Here is a 23,881-nt window from a genome sequence, read left to right as displayed (position 1 = left end):
TATATATTTTAGAAATGTTTTTAATGTAAATGATATTTCGAAATTTGAAATACCATAATTGAATATATTTATTTTAATGATGATTTATGAGTTATTACCATATTTTAAAAAAGTCTAAAAATAAAAATCGACAATACATGTAATATATGAGTTATTACCATATTTTAAAAATTTTATCAAAAATATAAATTAAAATTAAATATAATTATCCATGTCATATTAATCTATAAAATATGTTATCAATTTTAGTAGTCATGTCATATTATTTTTGTGAAAATGATCATCAATTTTAGTAGTCATGTCATATTATTTTCTGAAAATGATTGTAGAGAAGACATGTGGCAAAATCACTTCTCAAATATAGTCTATGGGATGTAAAATTTCATAATTGTCAAAAAATTAAAAAATATTTATAAAATCTGTATATATATATAAGAAACTAATGATTTTATGATTTAATTTTTATAATTTTCTAAAAATACGTACATATTTTTGAAATGTTTTTAATTTAAATAAATGATATTTCGAAATTTGAAATGCCATAATTTAATATATTCATTTTAATGATGATTTATGAGTTATTACCATATTTTTAAAAGTCCAAAAATATAAATCGAAAATAAATGTAATTTATGAGTTATTACCATATTTCAAAAAGTTTACCAAAAATATAAATTAGCATTAAATATAATTGTCCATATCATATTAATCTATAAGACATGTCATCAATTTTAGTAGCCATGTCATATTATTTTTGTAAGAATGATTGTAGAGAAGACATGTGGCAAAATCACTTCTCAAGTATAGTTTAGGGGATTCCTCTCATTAATTTCTTTTGTTCTTATCTGATTTACTCCTTCTCAGTTTTGTTTTCTTCTTATTGTATTCTCTTGTTATTCTTCTGCCTGTTCATCCTCTTTCATTGATTTGCTCCTCCTTCTTTATCAAATGTTTTTGTTCTTAGTTCTACTCCTACTTTATCCTATTCTCTTGTTCTTCGTCTATCCATTCATCATTTTTCCATGTTACAGATCTATGCAGTTACAAACAAATAAAAAAACCACAAAAGTAAAACTGCAACCTAGAAAATAGTTTTGCCACATTGTATCATCACTTTGGTGCAATTTGCCAACTTATGGCTTGATTGCCAAGACATTAGTATAAGTATTATGTTCGTTATTATCCAATCAAAATTTATCACAAAAGCATTTACAAGATGCTAATTGTTCTCCAAATGACATTTACTCAATGCTCTCATATGAAATTTTTGGTAGACCATTTGCAGTTAGAATATATAGATTAAAATAATTATATATAATTTATATATTTTTATTTAATAATATAAAAATTATGTTCATAATCAAAAAATAAATTTTAATTTTTAAAAATAAAATTTGTGATTAAATATTAAATTTTAAAAATAAAAATATTTCATATTTAAAATATAATATAATTTACATAATTACACATATCATTCATTATTTTTAATAAAAAAATTAAAAATATATATTATAAAATAAACATATATATATTATTTAGAAATAAATAAATTATATGGCATATATTAATCTTCATGATAAAATTATATATAAATCATTTAATGCTCTACCAATAAATAAATAATGATAATATATATAAGTTATATATAATTAATTTATTTAATTTAATATACCAAAAGTTATTTTTATATCCAAAAAGTTATATTTTAAAAGATAATTTTTCATTTTTAATAATATATTATTAATATATATTATTTTAAAATATATTATATACTAAATTTTATAATAATTTTAAAATTATAACCAATCATTTTATTAAAAAATTTAATGAGAATATACAATTTTTGCAGCATACTGTTACTGCTTTTTCATCAGTTGTACCAATCAAGGCTTTAGTATGACTAAAGTCCTAGTTATACCAAGTTGTATGCGGGCTAGTAAGATCTAAAATTTGAAATTTGAACTTGGAAGGTAAAAACATAGGGGCAACAAAAATCTATTAATTCATTAAGAGTACATGAGATTAAGTGAGAGTATTACTAATAAGAGAATTTGAGAAATAGATACCAGAACTTGAGATTCCCTATTTTCCAAAGGTGTAACTCCCAAAACTAGTTCATTTAGTATCATTTAATATGACTACATGTTGCTAAGTTACATAAGCTTTTGGATATGTGATGAGTTTTAAATTGGCTTCTTGTGTATACTTCAATAGTTTATACACTTTCTCTTACATTTTCTCAATACATTATTTACTAAATATCTGATTATATTTTTGTAATAGATTTTTGCACTAATTAAATAAAACTTTCAATTTATTTCATGAATAAGAAAAACTGTAAAATTTAAGTAACTTGATATAAAATTGTTTTCTCTTTTATATTTTGAATATTATGGACATTTAGGTCCACCTTCTTTGGTCTTCAAGTTGTTATAACAAGGACATTCTTCTTTATTTCCGTATGTTCCTGATGGTACACACAAACATTTCTTACAACATAGGTTGCAATACATCAAACATGCACTCTTATGGGATGTCGCTGAACATCGAACATCACATGCCGCCGGACAATCTTTACAGGAATATACAAAATTATTAAATGTATTAAGATAAATATTTTAATAGTTATCAGTTTATTGAAAGAACGTATAAAATTTTAAATGATATCACCCCCAATTTTGACAGAACCCTCTCCGCCTTCCTGAAAATAGTGTAGTATTAATTAAAAACGTTGCATTTTGTTTTTCTTATAATAACTAGTATTATTATTATTATTATTATTATTTGTAAACTGTTATTATTGATGTTTAAAAGAATATGAATACCGTGTGGATAGACTCTGGTGAATTTTCTAATTCCTTTGCCTGGAAAAAACAAAACAATATTTATGAATGTGATCAATTTACAAATTAATAGAAGGTGAGCGGTTTTTCTTGCAATCTTACATTGGAAAACTGAGTAGCAAACAAAAAGCTGAATACAATCAAGACTGTAATGAACTTCGTCATTCTATTTTTTTTTTCTTTGCTTTTTGTTGTTGTTATAGTTGTTGTTTTATTTGCATGTCAATGTTGAACCTATTTATAACCAAATTATATCTCATAGATTAAAGTAGTTGCCATAATTTGTTTTCTTAGATAAACTTTAATTTAAAAGATACTATTGAAAATATCATTAATTAATTTCCTAATTGAACATTGCGAGTCAAAATATTTGTTAGTCAATACAAACAATAAAAAAACAAAAAAATTATTTTCTATTTATAACTATGAATTTTGTAAATAATATTTCATCGATAAGATATTAATTAATACAATCAATGTATTACAATGTAAAATATATTTTATATACTGGAAATTGAATATCTTAAAGAATATTTTTTTAAGTTTCTATAAACTTTGTTACAACAATATTCAAATTTTAATATTGAAGATCTCAATCTAGATTTGCTCTGATTTGTTTTCAAAATATTAGATTTGCTTCAATGTATTTATAAAAAAAATTCAAAATTGTATAAACATATGTTTAAGTTTTGGCACAAAATCCGCCATCTATAATATTTTCAAAATATAGACTTGCTCCCATTATATTTTCCAACTAAACTGAATGTGCTTAAATTAAAAGTTTGAATGTTTTTATTTGTTAGTTTATATTTATGAAAATATCTTGAAATTTGTATTTATTGAATTATGAAAAATATAATTTAGAAAATAATATTTAATTCTAATTTAGAGCATCTCCAATGTATACCTCTATATTTTTTTCTAAAATAGAGATCTCTATTATAGAGGTGAATTTGCTCCAATGTATGCCTCTATAATAGAGTTTCTCTATTTTAGAAGATAATATAGAGAAATTCTACTTTTTACCTCTATATTTAGATATGAAAAAGCAATATGAAAATAGCAATTCTCTATATTTTCTCCTATAAATAGAGAAACTCTATTATAAAAGCATACATTTGAGCAAATACACCTCTATAATAGAGTTTTTCTATTTTAGGGAAAATATATAAATGAAAATAGAAATGAATTTGAGATGGTCTTACATATACTATTGTTCAATACTACACAAGGACACAATAAAATATAGGAGGATTATAAATAATGATTCATAGTAAATGTTGATTTGTATGTGGGATCAAATTGATTTTTGTGTCTATGGTGCCAATTACATTATATGAGAATTTTTCAAATGTGACTCAAGACTTTATTTTAAATGCAAAAGTATACTCAAACTTCAATCATATGCAAAATTAACCTAAAAGCTTTGTGAAATTACAACCAACCTCTTATGATCAAACAAAAAACAGATCTCATTTTTACGAATATAACCCCGAAAAGTCTTTTGAGTTTTTGTAAGTCTCTTAGTAGACTTCTAGGAAGTATTCTCGTATATTAGATATTAAAAGTAATTTATAAATTTTATAAGAAAATATTTTTTTTGGAGAAAAAATTGAAATCATGTAATTATAAACATTGATATAAATTAAGATATAGTAAAATTGGATTATTTTCAACACATATGAGTGAATGTAGTAAGTCATGATATATTTTGGTTTAGGGTTCGGTAGCATATGTTGTAGTATTGTATGTATTCTTGGGGTTTGATTTTGGAACCTTAACTTTTTTTTTGAAAAAATAAATTGTGACTTATATGAGCTTAGTTTTGTGTATATTAAACAATTCTTAAGTTGAATTTAAGTTTAATGAATTGTTTGTTTCTATTAAGTTAGTTATTTGAGTCCATAGTTTATATTTAGGGTCTAGACGACTTCCAGAAAATCTTCTTGTGTTTTTACTTCAGAAGACTTCGAGGAAGTCTTCCTAATTGAAAATATTTAACATAATTATAAAATTTTGTTTCGCTATATAAAGAAAATTTACACATTTTCTCTGTTCTTCTCAAATAGCTGCAACAAAAATGTAATGTTTCTCACTTTAAAACTCTCTAACCTTTCTACAATCTCTTTGAACTTGAAAACACTACTTTATATCAATTTCTCATTTCTTGTCTCATATCTTTCTCACTAATGTATCTTGTTTTGTAAGTTTTTAATCATATAGTTCTCATCTTCCACTTATTTAAAGGTAAATTTATAAATTTTGTATATATATTTATCTGTTTTCTATAACGGTAGATCCATCTAATATTCCATTCATTTTCTCTGTTTTGAAGCCAATTGAACGTTTTTAAATATGCAACATTTTCATATCTGGGTTTTAATATACATGTTTTTCAGATATGGGTCACACTTTGGAAGGCGTCTAGGAAATCTTCTCAGTAGTTTACTCGGAAGTCTTCTAAAATATAATGTACTAGAAGATTTCTCTAAGTTCATGGAAGACTTCTTGGAAATCTTCTGACGTAGTTTTCTCCCATGTCTCCTCTTTCATAACATATTTTGAGCATTTCAGTAAGTTATTATGTCTCATTTTTCTTCATTTAATAACATATTTTGAGCATCTTAGTAAGTTACTATGTCATATTTTCTTCACCAATTAACAAAAGTTACGACAAAAATAAAAAGAGAATATTCATTAAGTTAGATTATTTACAAAATTAATACTTTCATATTAAATTTAAAAGTAACAATATTTCACATTTAAAATATAATATAATTTATATAATTTGAAGCCAATTGAACGTTTTTAAATATGCAACATTTTCATATCTGGGTTTTAATATACATGTTTTTCAGATATGGGTCACACTTTGGAAGTCGTCTGGGAAATCTTCTCAGTAGTTTACTCGGAAGTCTTCTAAAATATAATGTACTAGAAGATTTCTCTAAGTTCATGGAAGACTTCTTGGAAATCTTCTGACGTAGTTTTCTCCCATGTCTCCTCCTTCATAACATATTTTGAGCATTTCAGTAAGTTATTATGTCTCATTTTTCTTCATTTAATAACATATTTTGAGCATCTTAGTAAGTTACTATGTCATATTTTCTTCACCAATTAACAAAAGTTACGACAAAAAAAAAGAGAATATTCATTAAGTTAGATTATTTACAAAATTAATACTTTCATATTAAATTTAAAAATAACAATATTTCACATTTAAAATATAATATAATTTATATAATTACATATATCATTCATTATTTTTAATAAAAAAATAATATATATTTATATATTATATATTTTACAATAAACATATCTATATTATTTAGAAATAAATAAATTGTATGTCATATATTAATCTTTATGATAATATATATAAATCATTTAATGCTCTACCAATAAATAAATAATGATAATATATAAGTTATATATAATTAATTTATTTAATTTAATAATATCAAAATTTATTTTAATAATAATATATTATTAATATATATTATTTTAAAATAAATATATTATATACTAAAGTTTATGATAATTTTAAAATTGTATACTCCTACTGCTCTACCAATCATTTTTGTAAAAAAAATTAATGAGAGTATACAACTTCTGCAGCATACATACTTCTGCAGAATACTACTTTACAGCATACTGCTACTGCTTTTTCATTAGTTGTACCAATCAAGGTTTTAATATGACTAAAGTCCTAGTTATACCAAGTTGTATGTGGGCTAGTAAGAACTAAAATTTGAAATTTGAATTTGGAGGGCAAAAACATAGGGGAAAAAATCTATTAATTCATTAAGTGAGATTAAGTGAAAGTAAGTGAAATTGAATTTTACTAATAAGAGAATTTGAGAAATCCATACCAGAACTTGAGATTCCCTGTTTTCCAAAGGTATAACTGCCAAAACTAGTTCATTTAGTATCATTTAATATGACTACATGTTTGCTAAGTTACATAAGCTTTTGGATATGTCATGAGTTTTAAATTGGCTTCTTGTGTATACTTCAATAGTTTATACACTTTCTCTTACATTTTCTCACTACATTATTTACTAAATATCTGATTATATTTTTGTAATAGATTTTTGCACTAATTAAATAAAACTCTCCATTTATTTTATGAATAAAAATAACCGTAAAATTTACGTAACTTGATGTAAAATTGTTTTCTCTTTTATATTTTGACAATTATGGACATTTAGGTCCACCTTCTTGGGTCTTCAAGTTGTTATAACAAGGACATTCTTCTTTATTTCCGTATGTTCCTGATGGTACACACAAACATTTCTTACAACATAGGTTGCAATACATCAAACATGCACTCTTATGGGATGTCGCTGAACATCGAACATCACATGCCGCCGGACAATCTTTACAGGAATATACAAAATTATTAAATGTATTAAGATAAATATTTTAATAGTTATCAGTTTATTGAAAGAACGTATAAAATTTTAAATGATATTACCCCCAATTTTGACAGAACCCTCTCCTCCTTCCTGAAAATAGTGTAATATTAGTTAAAAACGATGCATTTTGTTTTTCTTACAATAACTAGTATTATTATTATTTTATTTTTGTAAACTGTTATTATTGATGTTTAAAAGAATATGAATACCGTGTGGATAGACTCTGGTGAATTTTCTAATTCCTTTGCCTGGAAAAAACAAAACAATATTTATGAATGTTATCAATTTACAAATTAACAGAAGGTGAACGGTTTTTCTTGCAATCTTACATTGGAAAACTGAGTAGCAAACAAAAAGCTGAATACAATCAAGACTGTAATGAACTTCGTCATTCTATTGTTTTTTTTCTTTGCTTTTTGTTGTTGTTATTGTTGTTGTTTTATTTGCATGTCAATGTTGAACCTATATTTATAACCAAATTATATCTCATAGATTAAAGTAGTTGCCATAATTTGTTTTCTTAGATAAACTTTAATTTAGAAGATACTATTCAAAATATCATTAATTAATTTCCTAGTCATAGTCAAAATATTTGTTAGTCAATATATTTGTTAGTCAATACAAACAAATATAAACAATAAAAAATTCATAATTCATAGTCAATATATTTCTTAGATAAAATTCATAGTCAACATATTTGTTAGTCAATACAAACAATAAAAAAATAAAAAATTGTTTTCTGTTTTATAACTATGAATTTTGTAAATAATATTTCATCGATAAGATATAAATTAATACAATCAATATATTACAATGTAAAATATATTTTATATACTGGAAATTGAATATCTTAAAGAAACTTTTTTAAGTTTCTATAAACCTTGTTACAACGATATTTAATCTATTAAAACTGAAGTACAAGTTGAAAATAACCCTAAATTTTCCTTAATAATTATCTCCATATGCCACTGGAAATAATTTTAAAATAAATCTTCTAAGATATCCCTTGAAAATAGCCAATCAATTAATTATTCATTTCGTAAGTTGTTTCCATATTTTGGGCTACGTATTTGAACATTATCTAATGTTTTTAACACATGATTAAATGATACTCTTTCTTATTACAGGCTAAAATGCATAGCTCATCTTGGTGGGACGCAATTCTATAACCAGATCATCACTACCTAGGAATTTTTATTCATGCAAACTGTATAAGTGTTTAAATACTATTTGAATCTGTTGTATATAACATGTTCGTAGCAAATCAGATACAATCCTTGGTTTGTATAACCATCTCCTTGATATTAGTTACTTCCACAAAATATTTTTAAATTACTATAATTAAACAAAAATACAAATATTCTACCATCCATTTACTCTTCTTCAAACAAGATTTACAAAGTCCTACAATCGATTATAGTAAATTGAGATCAAGACATCTGAAACTCAGTCGTCGCTGCTTTGTTATCAACAAAAAGCAACCGACGGTTTTACTTCGTTTTAATAAAAACAAATTATTATTTAAGGGTAGTTAGGTTACCCGGAAAAAAAAATAAGGGCACACAGTAATTTGGGTAGAAATATAATTGGCCCTTCAACATCTTGGACTATCCCAAATTTAAAATTTCTATACCCAAATTTAAGGTCTTTAGAGATATGTAATCATTTTTTTTCACAAAAACATGCAATCGTCTATCTTATAAATTCATACATTAATAGTTTATATTTTAAAACTTTTAAATCCAAATGCGTTATATATTTTAAAAAATTTGGATAGTTATTAATAGTTTGTATCATGCTAACTAATTTTTTTTTTCATAATTCCATATACAAATTTATGTTTCCTAAATATACTACACATACCTTGATTGTTATCTTTTTGGCGTTACTTTTACAATTGTTTTAATTTTTTCTATCGGAAATAATTTTAAAATAAAAATCTATTAAAAATAAATTCAAATCACAGATTTTAGAGTTTTTTATTTAATAAAACCCAAAAATCTACACTAAATGCTCTAATATTATACAGTTTATGTTAAGTTTACCAAGTAAAATAAAAAATACAATACAATAACAATAAAACCTCATAGTTTAAAAATGTACACTTAAAAAGTATAGATACAACAATATTATAGCTCGATAACATATGAAACAATATCGTGAATGTTTTTACAATTATCAAAAACATGTGATTAAATAAAATATACACCCACACGGGTGTGCGGGTCCAAAATCTAGTTTAAATTTTCATATTAAAGATCTCAATCTAGATTTTCTCCGATTTATTTTCAAATTATTAGATTTGCTTCAATGTATTTATAAAACTTTATCAAAATATAAACATATGTTTAAGTTTTGACACAAAATCCGCCATCTATAATATTTTCGAAATCTAGACTTGCTCCCATTTTATTTTCCAACTAAACTGACTGTGCTTAAATTAAAAGTTTGAATGTTTTTATTTGTTAGTTTATATTTCTATATGAAAATATCTTGAAATTTGTAATCATTGAATTATGAAAAATATAATTTAGAAAAATATTTAATTCTAATTTAGAGCATCTCTAATGTATACCTCTATATTTTCTTCTAAAATAGAGATCTCTATTATAGAGGTGAATTTGATCTAATGTATGCCTCTATAATAGAGTTTATCTATTTTAGAAGAAATTATAGAGGCATCCTACTTTTTACCTCTATATTTAGAGATGAAAATAGCAATTCTCTATATTTTCTCCTCTAATTAGAGAAACTCTATTATAAAAGCATACGCAAGTACACCCCTATAATAAAGTTTTTTTAATTTAGGGAAATTATATAAATGAAAATAGAAATGAATTTGAGATGGTCTTACATATACTATTGTTCAATATTAAACAATAAAAATAGAAGGATTATAAATAATGATTCATAGTAAATGTTGATTTGTATGTGGGATCAAATCTATTTTTGGGTCTATGGTGTTAATTACATTATAGAAGAATTTATCAAATATGACTCAAAACTTTATTTTAAATTAAAAATTATACTCAAATTTCAATTAAATGCAAAATTAATCCAAAAACCTTGTGAAATTACAATCAGCCCCTTATGATCAAACAAAAAACCAGAATTTATTTTTACGAATATAACCTTGGAAAATCTTATGAGTTTTTGTAAGTCTTTTAGAAGACTTCTCGTATATTAGATCTTAAAAGTAATTTATAAATTTTATAAAAATATTTGGGTTAAGGTCCATTAGTATAAACTGTTGATAAAAAAAAAAAGCTGTGGTTACCAATAGTAGCTTTTATATCTCTATGAGAAGCGTTTCAATTCGGTAGGTGTGTAAACCGTGTCAGTAATCGAACTCAACCCGAATTTATAACAAAACCAAATGTTAAACCAATTTAAAGAAAAGAAATACCAAAAGAACCGGTACCAAACCGAAAAAGAATCCAGAAACTACCATTATGGAAAAGAGGAAAGTCCCACGAAGACGGCGTTTGGAACCTTTAAAAATATAATGCACACCATCAATCTTCTTCATTGTCTCTTGGCCTTTGGCTTCTGTAAGGGAGAGATCTCTCTCCAGATCTCTTGTTCGCTACGCGGGTTTCTCTGCTAAAGCTCACCATCATCATGACTCATATCCTTGTTAATTCGTTGGAATTTCTCTTTGTTCAAATCTTTCTTATCTTGTTCTTTAGTGTTTTTTTTTTCATGTCGAACCTCATAGTTCTTGAATTGTGTTTTTGCGTGTTTTACAAGTCTGAAAATTCTTGAAAATTTGTCAAATGTTAGGGTTTTGGTATTAGATCAGCAATTGTCTTTGGTTTCTCCGTGTGAATCTTTTAAGCAGATCTGATGATCTTGAGGATGTTGATAAGAAGCAAACTAGTTTTGTTTTCTTTGACTATAATGGGTTTTTTGTTAACGAGGAAGCCAGAGAGAGCGAGACCGTGAAAGAGCTCAAGCTCGTGCCGGAGGAAAGGGAAAGACCAAAGACGATGGTTTAACTCCAGAGCAACGCCGTGAAAGGTGACCAGATTCGTATTGGCTCTTGAATCTTATTTAAGTGGAATTTCTGGAGGGTTAATCGGTTTCTATTGTGTTTATTTTTGTATGGTTTAGGGATGCAAAAGCATTGCAAGAGAAGGCGGCGAAGAAAGCTGCTCAAGCTGCAGGATTAGCTGCTTCTGGAGGAGGAGGAGGCAGCAAAGGAAACAATAATAAGAAATGATTCCGTTGTTGTTGTTGTTGTAACTTTCTTTCTTTCTTTTTAGATCGGTATTGTTTCTGTGTTGAACTTAATTTGCTTTTGAATATTTGAAACTTTGATGTTTGGTTGTGTGAATTGTGTTGCTCTCTTTTAATGGAATGCATTTTCGAAGACACTTTGAGAAGATTCATGATTAGAGAGTAGATGATAAGTATATTGGTGTAAAACCTTCTGCTGACAATCAAAAGAAAAATTGTCATGATCACATTTCTGTAATTTGCATAAGCATGTGTAAACAACCGTCCACTCTTTTGAAGGTTTTCATCATAATAGTCTAATACTAAGTTTTGATAACCAAAACCTATAAGTGTCGGTATCAAGTGACGATGTGCTTTATGTTTGGGGTCTAAAAAACATCTCTTCTTCATATCCCTATGACTACATGTAAGCTCAACAATACTTGGCATCAATCTTGATACTCTGGAATGCTATCAATACCATTTCAGGTTCGACCCCATCCTGATACGCTTATGTTTACAAGTAACACTTCACTATTCGTCGAAGGAACGTAACATAAGAAAAATCACACTAATTGGCCATTTTACATTGCACCTCAAACGAAAAAACTGAAAAAATTCCATCCAAAACAGAATCATACAAGCTAGAGGTACTCCTATTTGCGTTGAATATTACTATGTTTTGCTCCATTTCTAGTTTGATTTATAATTAGTAAAAGAGCTCTATTATTTATTTGTTCCGACATTTGTAGATTTTTTTTTGGGGAAATAAATTTGAATTTTCAACTAAAAGCATAGAATGATATCATGTAAATATGTTATCAGCTAACCAAGTACGTATGTAACGCAGCTGTGTGTTAAGATGTACTTCTTCTGTTTTTCTAAACTTTTCACATATATTAAAAAATCACATTAAAAATGCATTGATTTTGTGAATAACAATTTTCCATAATCTTTAACCAATAAAAATCCAATAAACACAATTAATTTTCTTGAAATTAACAGATTTTCATTAAATAATACATTGAAAAAGTAAAAAATGTATTTTTTTAAAACAAATTTTTTTCCTAGAACATGGATCTTTAAAAAATAGAGGGAGTATATTTTTGGAGAAACAAAAATTATCTTATTCATTAAGCATTTGTAACTAATTAAACAAGCTTAAAGAATCATTTTGATCATAGACTGGTATACATAATACATAATAGTACACAAACATAAGTGTTGTTTCTTAGCTACTGATATAGGGAGAATTACCAATTGTGACTCAAAACTTGGAGTCAAACCCAAAAGAGTACCCCAACTTGGGTCAAAGGCAAAAGTAATTTAAAAGGCTATTGAAATTACAACTATCTCCTTGTGAACAAACAAAAAAACGGATTTTTTTTTACGTTTCTACCCCTCGCAAGTCGTCTGTAAACAGACGACTTGAAAATAAGTCGTCCAGACGACTTTAAGTTAAGTCGTCTGGACAGTTATTCTTAAACATAATTTAAAAATTTTGTAAAAAATATTTTGATAAGTGAAAAATTGGAATTATGTAATTAACATATGTCTTAAGAGATATAAATTAATATATAACAAATTTCAATTGTTTTCAGCCCAGATGAGTGAAAGTAGTGAGTCATGATATTCTTTAGTTTATGTTTCATCAACATATGTTGTAGTATTGTATGTGTTCTTAGGGTTAGATTTTGGAAAGCATTAAAACCGTTTTTGAAAATTTTTAAAAATTACCTAGGCGTGTTCGTTTCTGTGTATAGTAAACACTATTGAAGTATAATTTGATTTTATAACGTGGTTAGTAAGTTAATTTAGTCATTTTAGTTTAGGGTTCATTTTAGGGTATTGGACGACTTAATATTTAGTCTTCTGTTCCCAGACGACTAAATATTAGGTCGTCTGATGTACATTATCAGCCAGAATAAGTCGTCTAAACCGGACCAAACCTTAAAGTTTACCAATGTACTTTTAAAGCTAACCGGATTATTTACCCAATATATAAGGTGATTTTTTTTTTTTTTTTTCATTTTCCGCGAACAGAAACCCTAACAGTTCTCTCTCACCGGCGATATCAAAGGCGATTCGAATTCCCACTATTCCGAACAACCATCGTTCTCAACGTCGGCTATCTATCTCACTTCATTCTCACCGTTGATTTTCTAACTTGTATAGATTTTCTAACTTACAAATAAGTCGTCTGGAAGGTTTTCCAGCTGGACGACTTACAAATAAGTCGTCTGGAAGGTTTTCCAGCTGGACGACTTACAAATAAGTCGTCTGGAAGGTTTTCCAGCTGGACGACTTACAAATAAGTCGTCTGGAAGGTTTTCCAGCTGGACGACTTACAAATAAGGTCGTCTAAAAAAAATAAGGTAGTCTAAAAATAAAATACACTGGACGACTTACAAATAAGGTCGTCTAAAAAAAATAAGTAGTCTAAAAATAAAATACACTGGACGACTTCGTAAAAGGTCGTCTAAAAAAAAATACACTTGAAGGGATAGTAGAAGGTAGTCTAAACACTGGACGACTTAAATACACTGGACGACTTAAATACACTGGACGACTTCGTAAAAGGTCGTCTAAAAAAATACACTTGAAGGGATAGTAGAAGGTAGTCTAATACACTGGACGACTTCGTAGAAGGTAGACGAAACACTGGACGACTTAGAAATTAGTCGTCTGGACGGGTAATCAAGACTGGACGACTTTATTTAGGTCGTCTGGACAACTAGTCAACTGGTTGTGTACATTGTGGTTTCGTATGGCCAGTTTCCTTGCAGTTGAGCATCTCCGTGCCCTGTGTTTCTTCCTGGGTTGTGTCCCCTCATCCTAGATAGCTCCAACCAAGATTGCCATCTTGATTTCTTCTGTCTCCCGGACCACGCTTTACGTTTGGAGGAAAGCATTCTCGTTCCTCAATATGTTGTGACACGATAGGATATATATTCTCTGAGTATCCTGCATACAGATGATTCTTTGAGTAAAGTGGACATACAAGTGTGTCGATATGCACACCAGCATGTGTTCCAGCTGCTATAGCATGAGAGCAAGGTATTTTCTCACACTCCATAGACACCACAACCACACTTTACATGTTCCAAATCAACCGCACAGTCCATTTTGCCACCTTTGACAAAGAAACGCCATCCATCAATTGGTTCGACCGTCATCGTATCCGCTATCTCTGATCGAACAGCAAGCAAGTATTCAACACCCCGGCTATGTACAGTTGGGAGACTCAAAGCATCTTGTCTCCTTTTCCAATACCATTTTCCTAACTTCTGCCTTATGAACTCCAGCAGGAACGGAATCGGAAATCCTCTTGCTCGCTTCAGTGCGGAATTAATAGATTCAGCGATGTTGCTTGTTTTTATGTTGAACCTGTTCCCCTTACAATAAACCCTTGACCATAGCTTGGCGTCGGCCTTCTCCAAATACGTTGCAAGTTCCGGGTTTGCACTCCGTATCTCAGCCATGTACCGGTTAAAATCGTGAACCGTGTGCGCATAAGCAGCCCCTTTCACCAAGTACATGAGATGTTTCCCTTTAAACTTTTTGACAATGTTATCTTGAAGGTGATAATAACATATTCCTCGGTTGCCCAAGGAAACACCTTCTCACACGCACTTTTAATGGCCGCGTGCCGGTCAGAGACTATCACCAGAGGCTTGTCATGAGATATACAACTAGCCAATTTTGTGAAAAACCATTCCCAAGAAGGTTCATCTTCAGCATCCACGATCCCAAAAGCCAATGGGAATATCTGAAAATTGCCATCTTGTGCGGCTGCAACTAACATAACACCTCCATACTTTCCACTTAGGTGAGTTCCATCCACCACAATGACCCTTCTCTGATACTTAAAACCTTTGATAGAAGCTCCAAAAGAGAGAAATAGATACTTAAATCTTTTCTCAGAATCAAGTTCTATAGCCGTGATAGAATCAGGATTTGCAATGGAGATTTGCTCGAGATATGAAGGCAGACGCGAATACCCTTCTTCTGCTGATTCTCTCACCAATTTCTGTGCATATAACAGTGCTCTGTATGAAGTGGTGTAATCAAGCGTCATGCCAAACATGTTCTTCATTGCATCAGTGATATGCTGTGGAGTTATCCCATCAATGATCCCAACACGATCAATGAAAAGACTACCAACATACTTTGGAGTACAGTGTCTCCGCTGAGCGATTCGGTCTCCAATTGAGCATAAATGTTTTTCCACATACTTTGTTACCCAAAACGTGTTTGACCCATGTTTCACACTCGCTCTGATCTTCCATCCACAACCGCTAACCCGACATATTGCCACAAGAGAGTTTTTGTTGATTTGTATATTCTGAAAGAAAACCTACCCCTCACTGCTGTCAACCGCAGCTCTGAAAGCAGTGCATCCTTGCTAACAAAACTCTGGTTGACATAGATGCTGGTACAATCCGATTTTCCTCCTTCAATAGCATTTGTCTTAGCATATGTCTTTTCAATTTCTTCAAAACAAATATTATCATCATCTTCCTCGTCCTCATCTAGAACCTTTCCATAAAGACTGTAATCCCCACCATTCTGATCCGTTTCACCAACAATAGTGTTATCAGCATCCTCCTCCCCATTTTCCTCCTCCCCATTTTCCTCCTCCCCATCTTGATTTTCATCTTCAACAGACTCATTATCACCAACTTCAAAACATTCATCAGCCTCATCATTATCACCAACATCTTCTTCCCATTCACCAGCTTCATCATTATCACCAACATCTTCTTCCCATTCACCAGCTTCATCATTATCACCAGCTTCTTCTCTTTTCTCTGAAACCGTTTCCACCTTGCTGCGGCTTGATACACAAAGACATACTCTATGCGTTTTGAGTATCTCGAGCAAGTTTCGAACTTGTCTATCACTTGTAACATGAATGGGAGGACTGCTTGGAGTCATCATCATTTCTGCTGGTAATGAGTAGCTAATCTCCACAGTCACTGATCTCATGTCCAGGTTATAATCTTCTTGAGCCATTGCAACAAGTTCAGCATGTGTTGAATCTTCATTCAATAAAAACAATCTTGCTCCTTTGAGATCATCAACCACAAAATCCCAACGGAAATCTCTCAACAACCATTCTCCATACACTGCATGTAACTTAAAAATCATCTGCAAATATTCAAAATAAAACACATTAGTAAACATAGAGAAAATGAAGAAGTTCAACAAACATTATCGCAGACGACTTAGATTTAAGTCGTCCAGAAGACTTAAAGGTAAGTCGTCTAAAGAGGTCACTTTTGCAATTGAAAATTAAAAGGGACGACTTAATTCTAAGTCGTCCGGCTTTGTTTGTTAAAAAAAAAATTCAGACGACTTATATATAAGTCGTCTACGAAAAACGGGCTAGTTTTGCATTTGACCGAATCGTGTCAGATCTTTGACTATTTCTGGACGACTTATAAATCAGTCGTCTCTGGAAAGTAAAAATTTCAATATTTTATTCAAACTAGACGACTTACACGTAAGTCGTCCCAGGTTAGTTTTGTAATTGAAAAATAAAACTTGAAATTTAACTTTCTCCAGACGACTTAACTAAAAGTCGTCCAGCTAGACGACTTAATTTAAGGTCGTCCGGGATAAGCAAGGTTTGGACGACTTAATTGGGAAAATTCTGGACGACTTTGCTTTCCCCGGACGACTTTAAATTAAGTCTTCTGACGGGACGACTTTATATTATGTCGTCTGGTAAAAATTAAATTATGAAGTTTTATTTTTCAACTACAAAACTAACCTAAGACGACTTACACGTAAGTCGTCTAGTTTAATAAAATATTGAAATTTTAACTTTCCGAGAGACGACTGAATTATAAGTCGTCCAGAAATAGTCAAAGATCTGACACGATTCGGTCAAATGCAAAACTAGCCTGTTTCTCGTAGACGACTTATATATAAGTCGTCTGGACTGTTTTTTTTCACCAAACAAAGCTGGACGACTTAGTTTAAGTCGTCCGTTTGACCAGAAGACTCATCAGTAAGTCTTCTACATACAGATGACTTACTTGTAAGTCTTCTACGCGAACAGATTTTGAAAAAAATTCAAATTCGTACCTTCAACTAGGTGAGATGACTTTGTTTGCACACAGGGTCTTCTCCAACCACCCAGAACCTCAAACGAAAGCAACCGTAAGTCAAAACGAAAGAAATATGGCTCCAAACAATTTTGAATCAAAAGCTTCAGTTTTTTGGATGAATATGGAGAGAAAGTGAAAGAAATGTTGTTTTTAGTTCATAACAATTGAAACAGAGAGAGTGTAAAGAGATTTACGTGCATTAAAGGGCATTAAAAGCTCCAAACAGTTCGTACAAGGTTGTTCCCACTATTCATGGCAGTGGCAATATTGTAAATACTTGAAGAAAATGAGGTTGAGACAGTAAAGAAGCCATTTTCGAAAAAAAAAAAAAAAAAGGGTTAATGGCATTTTCGTAGATAAAATGCAGATGTGGGGTTAAAAACTCAAAAAAAAAAATGAGTCAAAAGAAAAGGTTAGTTTTCTGTTTGAATTCAAGTTTTGAGTCACTTTTGCAATAAGCCCACTGATATAATCATCTGCGTCATCAAGACCCACCCAACTCATGAAAGCAAATAGAAACTCTCTAAACCCCACTTTCCCTTTTCTTCCCCAATCCATTTCTTCTGCACCACACAAACAAAACAACAACAACAACCAGAGGAAAGATAGAATCCGATGAGTAATCAACCCATTTCATCTGAAAAAATAGCATAGTCAAGAGCTTGTTACGTACCGAATCTCAAGTTGGTGACATGTTTAGGAGACCTCTCTAGCGGATAGTCTTCGTTATTCAATGACTTTGTCACATCAGCCTTGTTCAGTTTCCCTTTACCATCTTTGTCCAAGAACAAGAACACTTCCACTATTGGATCAAATATGGATTCAACCAACTTCGGATCCCTCTCTCTTGATTCCTCCTAAGAAACACAAGATAACTTAGTTGCTTTTTTAGTTAAGACATAAAATCAATTTATCTATCTATCCTCACGTCTTGTTGATTATTACCACGCTTGATTTAGATGAAGGTTTAGCTAGAAGATAAATGAGACAAAGAAGGACTATAAACTCATTGAACTGTATCCCTTTGCTTCCATCAACATCACACCATCCGTATAAGCCTTTCACTTCTTCTTCCGACAAACTCATCAGCTTTAGTTCCTCTAAGCATTTCTTAAGCTCCTCCATATCGATTGTCCCGTTTCCATCTTTATCTGCAGAATTTTAGAAACCAAAAAAAATGTAAAAAAAAAAAAATCTCTAAACCGGTTTGAATCTTAAAAGATTCAAGAAAACGTTACCATAAGATTCGAAGACGCTTCTGATGTTTCTTAATCCTTCTCTTAGCTTAGGAAACTTCATGATTACTGAATCGATGGACTTTAAACTCCGGTGTCCCGGATAATATCTCCGGCTCTCTACCATTTTCCGTTCAAGCTTTGCGTCCAGCTCAGCAAACTTCTTGTTGCTCCCCGAGTTAACGCAGCAGCAGAGCATGCTTCCTACGCGATTTTTGTATTTCAAAAGTACGTGTTAAACCAAATAGACAGAGAAAAAAGTTATGAAAAGAAAAACAAGAACTCCCTCATGTTAATTTTGATGTTCGATGCAAAAGTTGTATGAGAGGGACAAGGCGTAGCTTATTAAGTAAAGCATAAAGAATCATGAGGAAAGGCATTACGTATAGAAGCAAAGTAAAAGACTCAAAAAGTTTGATGACACTTTGATCATTTCAATGTATTTATCCTTATCTTATTTGTTTATTTATAGTTTTTTTGGCCTCCAACCCCTTTTAGTTGAAGACAATAAATAACAAAAGGCAAAGGTCAAATATATACAAACATAAGTAGGCTAACAATGAAATGTTGATGAACAAAGTTTTGTATCGAATAATACAATCCCTCCTTCCAAAAGCAAAGTAAAGAAGAGTTAAATCTTATCTCTACCTTTTCCCCCACCCAAGTTGATATCTTCGGTCCTAAACTTTCTTTTATCCAATGGTACTACTAGGCAAAACCCACCCTGCCTCATACCCTAGGCCTACATCGTCTCCACGGTGCCGCTTCTTCATGGATGCCGCCGAGCTACCATTGGTGTTAGAAGTCAGAGAGCTTTCAACTGAGCAGTTGGTTGCGATGTTGTTTTTGTGGTCTACTGCTACTGCAAGCTCAGACAAAGATGGCATCATCATCATCTTTGTTGCATCGAAGAACGGGAGTGCTCCTGTACCTTGAGAGCTGGTGTTGGAGACTTTGATGGCTAGCTCTGATAGCTCTTCCCTAGCTGCCTCCAGGCCGGTTAAAGCAGCAGCTTGGTCGTCAAAGGCCTTGCAAGCTTTCTCAAGAATCGATTGTAGGTACTTCCCTTGTGCCTCTATCCTCAGCTGGAGTCTCCGTTGTACCTGCCCGTACAAAAAAAAAAACACCAATCAAAAGGTTTGCATCTTCAAAAAGAAGAAAGAGAGAGGGGAAGGGAAGGAACCCTAACCTCCAATTGCTCGTGTAGTCTTCTTTGGACTTCCATTTGAGCGCGTAGAGCTTCAGTGACTTGGTAACCACTGCTGGGTTCGCAAAACAAATACAGAGGTATTATAAAATTGTAATAGTAGCCAGCAGAAAACAGTAAGGAAACCCTACTCGTTCTGCTCCTGCTTTGCCATTCTAAGTGATGACGATGAAGATGAACCTGTGTCCTGACTCTCCCCAACACAAGAAGCTGCAGCATCAAGTTCATAGAATATTCAATGGAGCTCACGAGAGTTTGCACAGACAACTGAGATTCATCAAAATTTGAAGACAAAGAGAGATACTAGAGACCAAGAAGAAGAAGTGAAAAGTTGTTTGTCATTACCATCCTTGGAGTTTTCAGTTGATTCTTTGCAAGCTTGCCTCCCTAGCCGGAATTTCTGTCAGGGCAAAACACATACAAAGGCTGAGAAGCATAACACCATCAAACATGGGAACGATTTATTAGAAAGCAGATAAACAAGGGAGAGAAACCTGGAGATGTGATTTGAGGTGGTAGAGGGTGAGGCCTTTCACTCCCATTGTTCTCATGATAGTTTTTGGTGTGGCTTCTATATAAAGATAAAAGTCACAAGGGTGGGTCTCTATTAACAAGTGTCAGCAAAAAAGGAAGAAGATAGAATCTTTAACTACAAGATTCAAACCAAAAAAAAAACAAAATTTCAAAGCTGATACTGACACTGCTTAAATGAAATTCTCTTGACTATAATTCTAAAAAAAGGAAAATGAATTTACAGACTGCAGCAAAATCTTCCTATTTGTAACAGATCTTTTAAGAAAACGATTCAAGCCTCAAAGTAAAATAAACTTCACTAAATCAAGTAACAATTAGTAAAAAAAAAAACATATTCTTACAACTCTATCTAATGAACAATAAAGAGCAACAGACTTTCACTTAAGCTCACATTTCATTAAGACAAGATCCAAAAAAAAAGACAGTTAACAAAACTAAGAGAGGGTTAGAAAAGAACACTCACTGTCGGGACCGCCGAGCTGCGTGACGGCGTCAACGAACCTCTCATGGAGCTCCGCTGTCCACCGGAGACGAGGTTTGGGGTCAGTGGTTAAGACCAAACAGGCGTCGCCGGGAAGATTAGTACCGTCAAGGGGTCCATGGTACTCACCGCCGTCGAGAGGAAGCGACCGAATCGCCGAGTACATTTTTTCCCAGTTCTTCAGAGTGGAGGGGAGAGAAGAGATTTGGGTGGTATTGGAGATTCTGAGAAATCGGATCCGGGTCGGGCTTCCGGTTTTTAATGACAGCGAAGTGACGGGTGGATAGATTTGGACGTACACACTGCACACGGGAAAAAGTGCCTATTCTGACCCGAACAATTTCTATCGTGCTAAATATAACCCGAACAAATGGTCAGTGCCAAATACGACCTGAACTTAATTAAAATTCAAAAAATCTACCCAAACTTCTTAAAATATGCCTAAATCTACATTGACTCTAACAGAAGTTAGTCAACCATTAATAAGATAAAACGACGTCGTTCTGATACACGGTGAAAAATGCCTATTTCGACTCAAACAATTTTGGTGGTGCCAAATACGACCCGAACACATGATCGGTGCCAGATACGACATGAACTCAATTATAATTAAAAAAATTACTTGAACTTTTTAAAATATGCATAAATCTACATTGACTCTAACATAAATTAGTCAACTATTAACAAGATAAAAATAACTTTTTGAAATATTGTTACAAATTTGAAATTTATATAAACTACTTTTTTCGTCATATTCAATTTTAAAACTTTGGTGATAATTTTTTCTGATTTATATAAATACATAACATGTTTTTACTTATAATATCTTTAATAAACTTATATCTTACTAAATATAAATAATAAAATATTTATAATTACACAATCTTAGATATACCTAAAATTTTGAAGTTATTTATAAGAATTTATTATATAGATTATTTTTACTTTTTAAGCTTAAGTGGATTATTTTCAAAGTTAATATTATATATTTTGAAATTTTGTTCAAAATTGTTAAGAGACCTTTTACCTTCTTTCACTAAGATATCTTGTTCAAAATATTGGACATATTACACAATAACTAAAATATACATAAACAATCACCAAAGTTTTAAATTGGATAAGATGAAAAAAAATTAGTTTATATAATTTCAAATGTCTAAAAATATTTCAAAAATTAGTTTATATTCTGGAGAGTTTTACCCAAGATGAATGATCATCAGTTTGCATGGATCCTATGGTATATTTGGAAAGCAAGGAACAACAAGGTTTTTAGTAACCTGGATATTGATCCCATGGATACACTAAAGTTGGCAGAAACGGAATCTACTATGTGGGCTGCGGCACAAGATTTGACTATCCGACAATCCATACTACCACAAGTGCATCAGCCTCCCTCAATCCCAGGGAGATGGTGCTTCACAGATGGCTCGTGGAAGGATAAGGATTCATTCTCGGGACAAGGTTGGTTTAGTACTCTGGAAGGATATGAGGGTTTAATGGGGGCACGAAATGTTCGGGCAAGTATGTCTCCCCTTCACTCGGAGGTGGAAGCATTGATTTGGGCAATGGAATGTATGAGGAATTTACGACAGTATCAGGTTACGTTTGCAACGGATTGTTCTCAATTGGTGAAGATGGTTTCGGAACCAGAAGAGTGGCCGGCGTTTGCAAGTTATCTGGCGGATATCAGGAGTTTACAAAGTAGTTTCCATAGCTCACAGCTCATTCATGTACCAAGGACGGCAAATTCAAAGGCGGATCGTTTAGCACGCAGTGCCAGACAACAATCGTCTTTTGTCATTCACATGGATGCAGAGCTACCAGTTTGGTGTACAGAGTCAATATGAGTCTGTATTTTGATGACAAAAAAAAAGATACAAAGTGTCCCACATCGATAGTTGGAAGAGATCCTTAGTAATATATAAGGTGAATGGATCACTCTTCTTATCACTAATTGGTTTTAAGTGTGAAGCTCATCTAGCTTAACATGGTATCATAGTTCGATCCACGCAATCCAACCCGATCCACATCGATTTGGCCCAAAGTTGACTCATCGATATTTGTCCGAGCATTCCGAGACTGACGCTCAGAGAGCCATCATCTCGAGGAGGCGTATTAGACACAAAGTATCCCACAAGAATTTTTAGTAATATATAAAGTGGATGGCCACTTCTCTTATCACCAATTGATTTTAATTGTGAAGATCATCTAGCTTAACAAAAACCAAATCAATTTTCATCAAAATGTCATCATTTTGACTCTCTTTGTTAAAAGAAAATTGGATAAGATTTGAAATCGTGACACAATATATACATAATCAATAATCAACCACTAAGCTACATGAAGATACAACATGTACAATACTTATACTTAAATTAGATGTCATGTTTCTTTTGCAGGTGTGATTGGATAGACTTGAAGGCTCTAACAAGTTCTTTCATTCAACTAATCTCTGATTTCTGAATAAAAGTGTGATTTTGGATCTTCTGACTGAACCCAATTATATATCTGTTCTCAAATGTTGAGATGCAGAATTGTGGAAAAAATCATTCAAATCCAGTCAAAGTTCAAAGAAGCTAATGAGATGGTGAAGTAAGAACAGAATACTGTGTCCAGTAATTGTTAATGTATGTAACAAAATCATAGAAAGTTTAAATCTTCTATAATATTATTTGCGAAGTAATTTTTCGCAACGAAGCTCTCACGTTAAAAGTTAGACTGGTTAATATCGATACTACCCTTAATGAATAAAATTTACAAATTAACTAAAACAAACAAATGAATTTAAAATTATTTAATGGTTAATATCATTTATATCCTTATGAATAA

At 31.1% G+C, this 23,881-nt stretch overlaps 5 protein-coding genes across 6 annotated transcripts; 1 reads left to right on the top strand and 4 right to left on the bottom strand.

Moving 5' to 3' along the window:
- Positions 1–2,390: 2,390 nt before the first annotated feature.
- Positions 2,391–3,008, bottom strand: LOC108811002 (gibberellin-regulated protein 12-like). Its single transcript, XM_018583069.1, has 4 exons — positions 2,946–3,008; positions 2,826–2,864; positions 2,671–2,701; positions 2,391–2,572 (listed from the first exon to the last, which is right to left on the bottom strand). Exons 1-4 carry the CDS (start codon positions 3,006–3,008, stop codon positions 2,391–2,393), a joined length of 315 nt encoding a protein of 104 aa, XP_018438571.1.
- Positions 3,009–7,040: 4,032 nt separating this feature from the next.
- On the bottom strand, positions 7,041–7,653 carry LOC108810923 (gibberellin-regulated protein 12-like). Its single transcript, XM_018582992.1, has 4 exons — positions 7,591–7,653; positions 7,471–7,509; positions 7,321–7,351; positions 7,041–7,222 (listed from the first exon to the last, which is right to left on the bottom strand). Exons 1-4 carry the CDS (start codon positions 7,651–7,653, stop codon positions 7,041–7,043), a joined length of 315 nt encoding a protein of 104 aa, XP_018438494.1.
- Positions 7,654–10,730: 3,077 nt separating this feature from the next.
- On the top strand, positions 10,731–11,637 carry LOC108809056 (uncharacterized). The gene is made up of 3 exons (XM_018581180.2): positions 10,731–10,889; positions 11,179–11,281; positions 11,375–11,637. Exons 1-3 carry the CDS (start codon positions 10,883–10,885, stop codon positions 11,481–11,483), a joined length of 219 nt encoding a protein of 72 aa, XP_018436682.1. The 5' UTR covers positions 10,731–10,882; the 3' UTR covers positions 11,484–11,637.
- Positions 11,638–17,891: 6,254 nt separating this feature from the next.
- Positions 17,892–19,326, bottom strand: LOC130496960 (probable calcium-binding protein CML22). Its single transcript, XM_056989716.1, has 5 exons — positions 19,214–19,326; positions 18,834–19,034; positions 18,541–18,746; positions 18,269–18,452; positions 17,892–18,158 (listed from the first exon to the last, which is right to left on the bottom strand). Exons 2-5 carry the CDS (start codon positions 19,027–19,029, stop codon positions 17,971–17,973), a joined length of 774 nt encoding a protein of 257 aa, XP_056845696.1. The 5' UTR covers positions 19,030–19,034; positions 19,214–19,326; the 3' UTR covers positions 17,892–17,970.
- A 16-nt stretch (positions 19,327–19,342) lies between these two features.
- Positions 19,343–21,359, bottom strand: LOC108813799 (protein PHR1-LIKE 2). 2 transcript variants are annotated; one of them, XM_018586454.2, is made up of 6 exons: positions 21,035–21,359; positions 20,532–20,608; positions 20,383–20,437; positions 20,169–20,247; positions 20,020–20,092; positions 19,343–19,933 (listed from the first exon to the last, which is right to left on the bottom strand). In XM_018586454.2, the coding sequence occupies exons 1-6, from the start codon at positions 21,216–21,218 to the stop codon at positions 19,523–19,525; spliced, it is 879 nt and encodes a 292-aa protein (XP_018441956.1). In that variant the 5' UTR covers positions 21,219–21,359; the 3' UTR covers positions 19,343–19,522. The 2 variants fall into 2 exon arrangements, with proteins under 2 accessions (XP_018441956.1, XP_018441957.1); XM_018586455.2 differs by having other exon boundaries at positions 20,020–20,089; positions 21,035–21,356.
- Positions 21,360–23,881: the final 2,522 nt, after the last annotated feature.

This window comes from Raphanus sativus, chromosome 6, assembly GCF_000801105.2.
Source record: "Raphanus sativus cultivar WK10039 chromosome 6, ASM80110v3, whole genome shotgun sequence".
NCBI classification, from domain to species: Eukaryota; Viridiplantae; Streptophyta; class Magnoliopsida; order Brassicales; family Brassicaceae; genus Raphanus; species Raphanus sativus.
This window is presented reverse-complemented; position numbering and strand designations above follow the sequence as displayed.

Bases quoted from the DNA above. Each gene is read 5' to 3' on its own strand.
- LOC108811002 (XM_018583069.1), bottom strand. From the start codon at position 3,008: ATGACGAAGTTCATTACAGTCTTGATTGTATTCAGCTTTTTGTTTGCT. The intron at 2,702-2,825 runs GTATTCATATTC...CACTATTTTCAG, and splicing joins CACCAGAGTCTATCCACACG to GAAGGCGGAGAGGGTTCTGT. The intron at 2,573-2,670 runs GTGATATCATTT...ATTCCTGTAAAG, and splicing joins GGGTTCTGTCAAAATTGGGG to ATTGTCCGGCGGCATGTGAT.
- LOC108810923 (XM_018582992.1), bottom strand. From the start codon at position 7,653: ATGACGAAGTTCATTACAGTCTTGATTGTATTCAGCTTTTTGTTTGCT. The intron at 7,510-7,590 runs GTAAGATTGCAA...TGTTTTTTCCAG, and splicing joins TTGCTACTCAGTTTTCCAAT to GCAAAGGAATTAGAAAATTC. The intron at 7,352-7,470 runs GTATTCATATTC...CACTATTTTCAG, and splicing joins CACCAGAGTCTATCCACACG to GAAGGAGGAGAGGGTTCTGT.
- LOC108809056 (XM_018581180.2), top strand. The intron at 11,282-11,374 runs GTGACCAGATTC...TGTATGGTTTAG, and splicing joins CCAGAGCAACGCCGTGAAAG to GGATGCAAAAGCATTGCAAG.
- LOC130496960 (XM_056989716.1), bottom strand. From the start codon at position 19,029: ATGCTCTGCTGCTGCGTTAACTCGGGGAGCAACAAGAAGTTTGCTGAG. The intron at 18,747-18,833 runs GTAACGTTTTCT...AAAATTCTGCAG, and splicing joins AAGCGTCTTCGAATCTTATG to ATAAAGATGGAAACGGGACA. The intron at 18,159-18,268 runs GTACGTAACAAG...TGTGTGGTGCAG, and splicing joins TGTCACCAACTTGAGATTCG to AAGAAATGGATTGGGGAAGA.
- LOC108813799 (XM_018586454.2), bottom strand. From the start codon at position 21,218: ATGTACTCGGCGATTCGGTCGCTTCCTCTCGACGGCGGTGAGTACCAT. The intron at 20,438-20,531 runs GTTTCTCTCCCT...TTGCCCTGACAG, and splicing joins ACCTCAAATCACATCTCCAG to AAATTCCGGCTAGGGAGGCA. The intron at 20,248-20,382 runs GTAATGACAAAC...TTGATGCTGCAG, and splicing joins AACTGAAAACTCCAAGGATG to CTTCTTGTGTTGGGGAGAGT.